The 11,558-nt window shown below is 40.9% G+C and overlaps 1 protein-coding gene across 1 annotated transcript; it reads left to right on the top strand.

Moving 5' to 3' along the window:
- RRAD (RRAD, Ras related glycolysis inhibitor and calcium channel regulator) lies at positions 1–3,564 on the top strand. Its single transcript, XM_067302884.1, has 5 exons — positions 1–139; positions 226–634; positions 729–802; positions 1,322–1,526; positions 3,028–3,564. The coding sequence occupies exons 2-5, from the start codon at positions 244–246 to the stop codon at positions 3,303–3,305; spliced, it is 948 nt and encodes a 315-aa protein (XP_067158985.1). The 5' UTR covers positions 1–139; positions 226–243; the 3' UTR covers positions 3,306–3,564.
- The last annotated feature ends 7,994 nt before the right edge of the window (positions 3,565–11,558 follow it).

Raw genomic sequence — 11,558 nt, 5'->3', positions numbered from 1 at the left:
GCTCCGGCGGCGGCTCGGCGGGCAACCACCCGCGCTCTCCTCCGCGCTCTCCTCCGCGCTCTCCTCCGCGCTCTCCTCCGCGCTCTCCTCCGCGCTCGTCCCGTCGCGTCGCGTGGCGTCGCCGCGCCGAGCACCCGAGGTAAGGCGCTGCTCCGCGGCGCGGCGGGGCCGGTGCGGGGCTGCGGGGCCGGCGGGGTTTTGACGCCTTCTCTCTCCGCCCGGCAGCCGCAGCCCGGCGCCCCCATGACTCTGAACCGCGGCGAGCAGCCGCGCTCCCTGGAGCGGCGGCGCGGCAGCATGCCCTTCGCGGCGCACCAGCTCGCGCACCAGCTGCCGCAGCCGCGGCCGCAGCCGCAGCAGCACCGGCGGAGCATGCCGGTGGACGAGCGGGACCTGCGCGCGGCCCTGCCGCAGGCCGAGCTCTCCGGCCTGCTGCGCTGCACCTCGTACAGCCCCGGCGGCGCGCACCGCGGCGGCTGGGCCTCCGACTCCTCCGACTCGGTCGCCTCCTCGGGCAGCGACGCGGAGGGCAGCCTCTACAAGGTGATCCTGCTGGGCGAGCACGGCGTCGGCAAGACCAGCCTGGCCCGCATCTTCGGCGGCGTCGAGGACTGCGCGGACGCGGAGGAGGCCGGTGAGGGCGGCGGGGCGCTCCGCGGGGAGCGGCGGGCGGGCGGGCAGCGCGGCCACGCCGCGGGCTAACTCTGTCCTGAACGTCTGCTCCCCAGGGAACACGTACGACAGGTCGATCGTGGTTGATGGAGAAGAAGCATCTCTCGTGGTGTTTGACATATGGGAGCAGGTACTTGCAGACTTTGAGATTTTCCTTTGACTGGTCAGTAGTTCACTCTAAAATATATAGAAATGGAACAGCTGTGTCTAGCTATCTATTGCATCAGACTGAGAACGTTAAAAACGGTAACATTAAATATAGGATTTGTTCCAAGTTCATTCAGTCACTTGCAATCGACTTCTAGTTGGGTAGGCAGTTTCAAACCCTGAGGGTGAACCCCTTAGTCATTTGAATAAGCAGCGGCTTGCGTGAGCGGCCCAAGAAATACTTGTCAGATGAGGGGGTCACACTCTGATCTTTGCCAGACCTGTTAATATTTCTGGAAACAAGAGAATTGTTTTGCAATATATGTTCAAATCAGGAAATTTTTGAGAACGCTTTGGGGAAGTTGGTTTATTTTTAGTGACCCTTTGTTGTAAAGCTAAGAAAAATATCTTTATGGTGCTTGCGATAATTAAATCATTAGTTAGACATACTGTTAAATAGATTTGAAATGCAATAAATATATTTGTTTGCCTTCTGTTTTAGGATGATAGTCAATGGCTTCAGAATCACTGTATGAAGATGGGAGATGCTTATATTATTGTATATTCAGTGACAGACAAAGTTAGCTTTGAAAAGGCTTCAGAGCTAAGAATCCAGCTAAGAAGAGCAAGACAAACCGAAGACATTCCTATTATTCTCGTAGGCAATAAGAGTGACCTGGTCAGATCCCGGGAGGTCTCAGTTGATGGTAAGAGACACTAATTGTAAAGTAATATTTAAATTAGCAGCAAAGTCTCAGAGGATCCTGATCCAGTAGAACTGGTCCAGTTTTGATATAGAAAATTGTATGATTTGAGGCACACTTGAGAAATCAAGGCAACAGGTCCATGCTGAGGGACTCTGTACGACAGAAAAGTGACGGAGATGATAGCAGAAGAGGATTTCTGGCTGTGCAGAGTAGTGCTCTGAACTGCAGTGCAAGAGAGAATTCTGCCTCAGAGCTGCAGCTTTAGCATATTGCTCTGTGTAGGATTTATTTTGGGCCAATATGAACTGAAAAGGTTTAACTATATGTCACATATGCAGTAGGACTGGCTAGTATCAAGATATGATAGTGTCAGCTATGTTTAAGGGACAGGAGGGCCATAACATAAATCCTATCAAGCCAGCTGGCAGTCCTTAAAAAGGATGATCCCCAGAGACTGTGCAATACTTTTTCTACTGGAAGTGATTCCATTATATTTGAGGTGAGCTAAAGGGACCAGGCTCACACAGCTTGAAATCTTTCTGTACCTGTTCTTCAGCTGTGGTCAGAGTTTTCTCAGCTAGTGCATTTCTGTAGCTAGAGCACAGGAACCAGTACCAACAGCACGGTGTTAATTTCACTTATTTAAAAATTTAGGTGTTTTCTTCACTGGGAAGAATACTATGAAATATCAGTGTCTTGATGCAAGAACAGCTGCTGTCTGGTTCTGCTGTGTCCCCTGTGTTAAATGCCCAGCAGCCTATACAGGGAACTGATTAGAGCTCATCAGGAGATTGTTTTCAGGCTCGTGGCAGTGCATGGTTGACCTGTCCTAGTGGTGGTGCCACTACTTTGCTCAGATTTGTAACTTTGTCATTATTTACCACAAATCAAATGTGGAAATTTGCACTTTGGCAATATTCCAGAGTTGCATGCTTACCTCTGAAACATCAGGGACTGAGCATCTCCTATTCTGAATGCAGTCCTAATTAAATCCAGTGATCTACAACTTCATGAACTCTAGTGACCTGTTAATGACTGGAGCTTTTGGACTGTATCGCACTTCATTTGGAACTGTCTGGGAAAACTCCCACTTGTTACAGCAAGGTGGAGGTGCATAACTGCTCAACAACTTCCAGAAGAAATAAGAACTAGTTTTTCTCTTGGTACCTCACACTGTCTTTCCTATCAGACAGCAAGTATGCATCTAAATCCCTCTCTTATAGCTGATACAGATCTTAAACAATAGTGAGACCATCTGCTATAGAACTATTGTTGCCTTATATTCAGTCCTAATAGTCAAGTGACATTTCTGACAATAGTACAACGAAACTTGGAAAAATGAAGGGTCAAAACCATCACTGCAAATATGCACCTTCCTATCATATAATAAAGTTAAAGGCACTCTCCTTACTTTTAAGTCAAATTTCAGTCTTCTCTGCCAGTATAAATGAATAGAAAATGTCAGTTTCCACTCATCTCCCTTTTTTCTCTTTTGATCCAGAGGGACGGGCCTGTGCTGTGGTATTTGACTGCAAGTTCATAGAGACATCAGCTGCTCTTCACCATAATGTCAAGGACCTGTTTGAAGGTATTGTTCGGCAAATTAGACTGCGCAAAGACAGTAAAGAAGACAACGCTCGGAGAATGGCCAACACAAAAAGAAGAGAAAGCATAGGCAAAAAGGCAAAGCGATTCCTTGGGAGAATTGTAGCAAAGAACAATAAGAAGATGGCTTTCAAAGCAAAATCAAAATCTTGCCATGACTTATCTGTGCTTTAGAAGCCTTCAGCAAAGCCAGATGTCGCACGTGGCTGCTGAACAAGCATTTGACTGTTTTGAGAAGTGTATGGATGATCCTCATGGTGATAAAAAGAATGACTATCTGTTGAGACTCTCTTTAATGCCTTAAGGTGCACAAGCAGGACCGGAAGTTGCATTACAGTGTCTGCTTCATTGATAAATGGTTTAAGTTTCAATATGTGCAAGTAAATGAACTAACTAATAAGTGGCTTCACATGCCCACACTTTCACTGTGTACATATATGTCCTCTTGTCCTGTGGATACCAGAGATGCAAAGATAAGAAAAGATGATGATAAAAAATGAAGTATCACCAGACTTTTCTCATTTGCAGAGCAAAACTTGAAAAAATGTACGCAGGCTCGTACATTCTTTTTAGTATAAAGCAAGCAATGTTAAATCTTTTTAAAATTAAATGGGGGGTGGGAGGAGTAGAACCACATTAGAATGGGAGAAAGCAAATTATATATATATAGTTAAATACAGAATAAATATCATTTTATGAAGTTAATTTGCACTTCCATTAACTGTTATTCAATTAATTTGTTACTTGTTTACAGGCAGATTTTATAATAAAGTATTATTTCCTGTTATAATAAACTGTGCTTTTCTCATAGCATGGATAAAGGGAGAGCAGTATTTTTATACTGGCCTTTTTTCACTATACAAAAAGTTATATACAGAATTCAGTTGATCTAGACAGACTTACACATGATAAATTTCTGGAATGAAGTAAATCAGGAATACTGTGTCCATTCCTTTGTAGATAGCTTTCTAGAAGTAGACCCTACTTTTATTACCTTTATGAATATTCTACTATGACAACTTGTATCAGAAAGTGGAGCAGGAGCTGGACCTTTTTTAGTGTTTATCTTCAGCCTGGTTCTCATGTCAACTCTGGCAGGAACAGGCCTCTGTATAATGCCGTTAGTTAGACAGATGTCTAGTTACATTGATAAATTGAAGCCTATAGTGTTGTACTAAAGTCTTCTCCTGCCTTGAAGGTTTTGTGTTATAATCAACAAGCAAATGGCTTCCCCCCCCCCCCGGCCCTTTTCTGATGGCAATATAATTCCCTCATCCACTCACAAGTCTGTAGATACATTTCAGTGGTTTCAAGAAGATCAAACCAGCTTGGCAAGGCTGTTTGAAAGAGGTGGAGGTAGAGACTCCAGTATGTATTGTGGCCTTCAGTGCTGTTATGGTTTTCATATTCATTTTGCTTTGTTAAAATTAATGCATTTCCATAATTTTTCCCTGCTTGCTCTTCATGAAGTTAAAATGCTTAGCTAGCAATCACGTCTCAGTGAAACATTTGGACTTGCTACATGTGCTTTGTAAATTCCTCTTCACAGGATACATTTCTCTCAAATTCTTCCAGAAGCTCACTTCCCACAGTCAATAAAACATATGCTCCTGTGTTTCTCTCTACTCTCCTTGGCTGAGTCTAGCTGTTGAGAGAGATTGTTCAGGCTGCTTGGGAACACTTTTTGCCCACGGTTTTATAGTGGCTGATCTTTCCCATACAGCAGATCTATTGCATCATCTGTCATACCTTAGAGCAGGCTTCCATGAGCTCGAACTCCTCTCCACTGGGCTAGGCCAGTGCTTGGGCGCTCATCAGGGAACAGCTAGTACTGTGGGAAATGGCATCAGGTTTGTGTAGGTAATGCTTTACTTTGAGTCTATAGAATTGGTGATGTGCTGCTGGTGGAGCTGTTTGGTTAGATGCACAGCCAAACCCTTTAGCATGTGTTGCTGTTCCACAGGTCACATCAGTTTTCTTATGAAGAGAGGTGTTTACTCTGTGTCCTGGGTGAAGTCTAAAATGAATAATTCTGTCCCACTGCCAAAGCTTCCACTTACCTCATGATACATCTTAATTGAATTTGGCTTTTTCACCAGTCTTGATTCCTGACAAAGTATTTTCCGTGGGACAACACTGTCAGAGTACGGCACAAGGCATCCATTTACACTGAAGCTTTGACTGTTAACACAAAAGCAATGCTCTAGTGCAGAAAAATCTGCACCAAAAATGTCCAAATTCATGTGTATAAAAGTGGCACAGATCTATTCACGCTCATGCTAAAGTTAATGACAAAACTACAACGTCATTCCCTGGGTGTTTGCAAAGCTTTTGTCTTTTGGTTGCTTTACACTTTCAGAATGGCCAGTAGAGGACTGACATGTCTGATTTAATACGCAAGATTTAACTGCTGCATTCTGTCCATAATAAATATAAGGAATGTGATGCAAGCCCAGAGTTTAAGATGCGGCTTTTCACAAAGTGCTGAGTGTCACAAAGATGTGTCACTCTCGATGCTGCAACACAAATGCAGCTGCAAAGCCTCTTCAAGGTCATGGTTAACAGCAGCACTTTTGCATACTCTGACCTACAAATCAGATGTTTTTCTGTGTTCATGAACTCAAAAGATCAGATTTGGACAACTCTTAAGCCTGAAATATTCATGATGTGCTCTAGCACATTACTAGAGGTTATTTTAAACTGTGGAAAATAATTTGTATTTTCAAAGTGTGTCATATAGGACACTACGAAATAAACTGTGAGTCACTCTAAAGAAACCTAGGTTGATCTATAATTATTCTCTCAATAAATATTGAACCATAAAATACTTATTCAAATCATCATTATACTCTTTTCATTTGTTTATACAGTGATCAGCATAATTCAGCCATGGCTCATGAATAAGAGGAGGGTTCATTTTTATTGCAGCTCTAATAATAACCTGCTCTAGACCAAGATTATATTCTATGCTGTGGAAGTATTACCATGGCTACTATTCTGAAGAGATTTTGTAGCTCCTGGAAGCTTTTCTGCCCAGAAGAGCCTCACATTTTTTGATGTTATTTAGCAGAACTTCCAAAGCACACTTTTTGGAAGTATGTGCACAACACCAACAAGAAGTCAGTTACAGATACTTATCTGTCAAATGTCTCCAAAAATCAACTCCATTTCTTCAAGGGATTATTTATATCTTTAAGTATTTGAAAATCGTTCATAGGTTTTTGTAATTTGAGATGTTTTATTGGAATGGATACTCAGATTCTTGCCATTAATGGGTGTGAATCTATGTTGGGAAAAATACTGTGAGTCCCAGACAGCAGTGTTTTCCCTTTATTACCAGAAAAGAGTGGCAGGGGTAACAGTGGTGTGAGTTTTCTCATTTTTTGCCAGTGTACATCAGTTTTAGTTTGGAGGGACAGTTCACACCATGGTCATTTAATCCTTACTGCCTTACTGCTGCTGCCAGCTCAAGTTCCTATTACTGCTAATTGTTGTGGTGGATTTTGTGTTGGCACAAATCCATTTGGAACAGCTCTAATTATTAACATCTACAGTGGAAGGACATTGCCTTTTATATATGACACATACGTTAGGTAAACAAATCAAAGACTCCTCCGCTTGCTAGTGCTAAACTAGCTTCTGTAAATTCTTCACAGTATGAAAAATGTGAAGAAAATCATTCCTCCATCTGCCAAAAATACAAAGTGTACAGTCAAGTCACATAAAATTAGATGAAATGTTAGCTGCTGGGGGAAGACTTAGTATCACCAAAAATGTAGTTTTACTCAGATGTATTTTCTCAAAATAGGACTAGAAAAAACAACCCACCATCTACATAGTAACATTGCATAACACAGATGGCTGTTTTTTACTGAAAAAAAAATCCAGTAAATTAATGATGATTAAAAATCCAGTGTATGATAAAACATTGCTAAGAGGTAGTCTAAGGAAAGTAGGATAATACTTGAATTATGCTGAAACTGGCTTTAGAACTGGTAACTTTTTTCAGGGACAGTGTAAGCTTAACTGCAGGTACATCACGGAGACCTCACTGAATCTGCATTTGCAGTCACAGGTCTTTGCATTCCAGGACTATCATCGAATTTATATTTTACTTTATAAAATCTAGTGTTATAATGGACAATTTTATTCCCTCTTTAAATAAAGGAACATCTGAACTCCAATACTATTGAAGTTAGTTTCTAAAAATTGAAATTGGAAATGATGTTAGTTGTCCTCGTGCCCTATGACAGGGACATTGAATAGAGAAGTAAAAGATAAAAAGAGAGAATGGAGGACTTGTTATTTACCTCCAAATGCCAACTCTCTAACACACTGTTCAGAATCAAAGGGGAAACAGCTTTGTTTAACTTGAAAATGTACTAAAAATTCCAGTGCTAGAAAGTAAGAAGCAGGCTAAGGAATTTATTTTGACACTAAGTTCTTCACCAGCAGTTGTCTTGCCATTAATAATTATGTACCATGAAAATGTTCTGGTAGCTGAATAAAATGCACAGTTTATGTTCCAAAGACCTCCCCCTTCTCTTGTTCTCTTGTTTCTTTCTTTCTTTTTTTTATTTATGAATGTGCTGTTGAAATCAATCACCAGAAACCAATTAGGAGCCTACCGATTTTTTTCTAATACTTTCCATTTTTATCACAGGAGCTGAAAGAGATATTAATATGAACTAAAATTCAGCAGATTCAGAATCTGAGATCAATAGAGTACATTTGAAAATACCATTTTTTTCATCCTCCTAAATAAAGCTTCTCTAAGGCCCAAACCAGGGGCTGGAGAAAGGACAGGATTCAGAGCACAAGAACAGAATCAAAAGTTGCCTCTGCTCAGAATAGTCTATTGAGACCTACAAAAAGTAAGTCCCACTTCTGTGAGGCCTGTAACACTAGCGTAAACAGTTCTTTTTCTGTTTGTCTCGCAGTCCCTCTGAGGGTTGTGACCCTTACTTTGGGAATGGCAGTTTTCAGTTCAGTAGATGCCTTGGCAGAACAGTAATTTTTATCACCTTTAAATTGGTTTATTGTAACGCCTTAAGCTTAATAAAGAGCTTTCAGGAGCTCCAGGTAGTAGAGATGATGATAGCCAAGTTAATTAAGCTGGCTGGGTCACAGTGAGCACGTAACTTCTGTGCTTTGGCCTGGGTTCCCGTCCATTTCTAGGTGAAGCGATGATCTAGAGAAGCTGTAAGTAACTCTGGACACAACTAATGTTCAAACTGCCTCACTCAGTTGCACGTTTCCTGGCTGGCTACAAAGCTTGCTGAAACTACTGCAACGTTGGCAGCATTTCTTGATTTTGGACTGCTCAATGAGAACAATCTTTGCATTTCTTATTGCAGCCGTCTTGCTACAACAGGTATTCAGATGACAACAATTTGATTTGTCTGACACTGCAAAAGTATCTACAAGAGGCCATGCCCTGTTTATTACTTTTGCAGATCATGGACACAAAAAGCATGAGACTACAGAAACGCATCTTAACTAGAACACACAGAAAATTTTAACACCATCCCAGTTTACGTCAGCTCCACTTTAAGTTCATTACAGGCCTGCTTTGGAATTTATTGAAGACTGTGCATCGATGTTGCTCAATAAAAAGAAGAACATAACTTTCTTTGGATATCAGTTGGGTGCTGAACAACTTTCTCACAGTTTTTTCAGCTCTAGGTATCTCAGTTGTAGGGCTCCCCTTTGTCACACGCTTTTCATGTCAACTTCTGTTTTATCTTTGCAGCCTCCATGGTTACACATTGTCACCCTTGCAGCAGCGGCTCTGCAGTACGCTGGGAACGGGAGAGTGACACTCCCCTCCCGCTACATGACTTACTTACCGAAAAACATTAGCTGTCAACAGTTGTAACATGAACCTGGTCCCTCAGCTCACTGCTTTACATAATATAGTCTAGATAAAAATGTCAGATTTTGCTGCACATAAGTCCCTGATTAAGACAGCATAGCAAATTAAATTACTCTCTCCTTTAATGTCAGGGCTACCGTTGCATTTGCAAGGCAAAAGAGAATGGAAGATTTTTAGCTGATTGGTTCATGGGAAAAAAAGTTTTGAAAAAGTCTGCACAGCCTGACAGCCACTTCTCATTTTTACCCCATAGTCATTTTCCCAGTGGAAATCTTTTAGGCTATAGAATATTGTTGCATATACGCTTTTGCCCTCTGACTATTCAGTTCTTGGATCTCTATTCTTCCTACCTTGTTCCATTTGGAAAATATTCTTAAAAGCCTGACACATGAGATTGAAAAGAAAGCAAGATAGGTGACAGTCATGAGCAATGAAAAAGTTTCCATGACTTTTAAAAACACTAATGAAAATATTTTATTCAACAAATCAACATTTCTGTGCACGGTTTACAACTCACAGCCTGCAGCATTATAGTAGTCCATTAAATTCAAAAAGGAAAAACTGGTTATATAAACAAAAAACCCCACAAACTACTTAGTATTTATCAATAAATCAGTATTTTCTGTGCTCATCTTGATACTCTGGAGCAGATCTAAAGTCACTGTCTGTACTAAACTGCAAAGAAGTAGTCAAAACAGAAACAAGGAGATTGGGCTGTTTTCACTCTGCTTTTTTTATTCATTTAGCAATATAAACTTTTATTTGTAATGCAGATAAAGACACTGAATTCATATGTATGGTAAATGCACAACCAATGAATCTATATACAAGATATCCCTATTCCTATTTGTATTCTCAGTTTTATCATATAATTTGGAGGCAACGTGCAGATAGCTTGTGTTTCCGTTGCGTTAGCCACTGCACAAACACGGGACAAAAGTCAGCCTCTTTCCCAAACGCCGTGCGGTCTATACGTAGGTGTTAACACGCTCCTTGGCCAGGGGAAGGGTAAAAACGACCCAGCTGTGGGCTGTGCATAGTGCTGAACCAACCCGGTCTTCAAGCCACTAATAGGCCCGTTCCTATCCTCTGCCTATCTGATCTGGCGGTTGGTCTCAGTGCAAAGTACAGTTACTTCAGGGCTGTTCTCTTCTGCTACTAGCTGCCTGCATTCCCATGGAGAGTTTTGGGAGCCCGCCATCACCAGGCACCGGCACACGGTGAGAACAACCTCTTTGAGAAAGCTACGAGTCAAGAGCAAAGAGTCAAGGCGCTATTTATCTCTTATCACTGTAAGATTGTCTATGCAGCAGGAAATCCTTCATTCGCCGTATAAATTTGTTACAGAATTGCTTAGTTCTGCTGGAGTACTAGAAATTTCAGTAGTAAAGTGTTTAGAATTTCCTACATGACTTCACTCCCAGCCGTTACCTGCAAAATTAATTTTCTTTCTTTTTCCTCTTATGTAGTAACTCAAAACATAGTATTAAAATACAAAGGTAGAGTATAGAAGTGAAATGAGTGCACAAATAAAGCAGTAGACAGAAATGAGTAAAATCAGGATGCCTCCTGCAGACCTGACTCTTAATCAGTTTTTATTTTTCAAGATACAGAGGAGCTAAGACATCAAATTTTGTCAAAAGTAGAGCTAGTCAAGGGTCAGAGCAAAACTTTGAATGACCAAATCCTTGAAAACAAAGACTTAGGATGAAAATATGCAACAATGTATTTTTAATCAGTTCAGAGATTTCGTTAGTACACTGTTCTGCTCTTTTCACTTCAGTTTCAAGGGTTCTAGAATCAGCATATGTTATTTGCTAAAATCACCTTCAAATCAAAATATGTTAGGAGCTTTGTAATGAACAATTTTATACTCAGCTTTCAGAAAATGAGTTGTAAATTAAATTTCTAGTTAACTTCTACAGATTCTGACTTGGTTAGTAATTGGTTCATTTTTAATTACAAGGTAAATAATTAACTAACAAGCCTCTATTATTTCATTCCCAAAGTTATGTTCTGCCCTTCAAGAGCAAGATGAGGTAAGGAGCATTTTATTTTTAATCAGAAAAACTGGGAGTAGGCTCGATTTCTCCCTCTTTTCCGATGGCTTGGACCATGACCCCCTTAGGTCACACTTTTCCCACCTGTCACCCTCTCTGACATGAATAAGGAGGTCTCCAGCCATTGAAGTGAGCCATGTAGCAAAGAGTATTTTGTCTGCTTTTCAGCTTTTAAATTTCTTATTGTAAGATTGTGCTTAAACATCTGCTAATATAATATTCATTTGGGGAATATGATGTAGAGCAGATGTTAAGCCCAACAGAGCAAACCACAGACAAATTTTGACAGGAGTTGGGATGTTGTGAATATTGTAAGGGCAAATTACTATTCTGGGTGTTAACCTCAGGTCTTTCTTGACTGGACAAAGATTTTCAATGTTTTTCTCATTAATAAATGTCAATATCTTGTAGGTTTGTTTTTAAGGGTTTTTGAAATATTTAGGCACTCAACTTTTGGTTTTATTCTGGATGTGGTATATTTGGTGGCAAATA

Source organism: Apteryx mantelli, chromosome 10 (assembly GCF_036417845.1).
Source record: "Apteryx mantelli isolate bAptMan1 chromosome 10, bAptMan1.hap1, whole genome shotgun sequence".
NCBI lineage: Eukaryota > Metazoa > Chordata > Aves > Apterygiformes > Apterygidae > Apteryx > Apteryx mantelli.
This window is presented reverse-complemented; position numbering and strand designations above follow the sequence as displayed.

Bases quoted from the DNA above. Each gene is read 5' to 3' on its own strand.
- RRAD (XM_067302884.1), top strand. From the start codon at position 244: ATGACTCTGAACCGCGGCGAGCAGCCGCGCTCCCTGGAGCGGCGGCGC. The intron at 803-1,321 runs GTACTTGCAGAC...CTTCTGTTTTAG, and splicing joins TGTTTGACATATGGGAGCAG to GATGATAGTCAATGGCTTCA. The intron at 1,527-3,027 runs GTAAGAGACACT...CTTTTGATCCAG, and splicing joins CCGGGAGGTCTCAGTTGATG to AGGGACGGGCCTGTGCTGTG.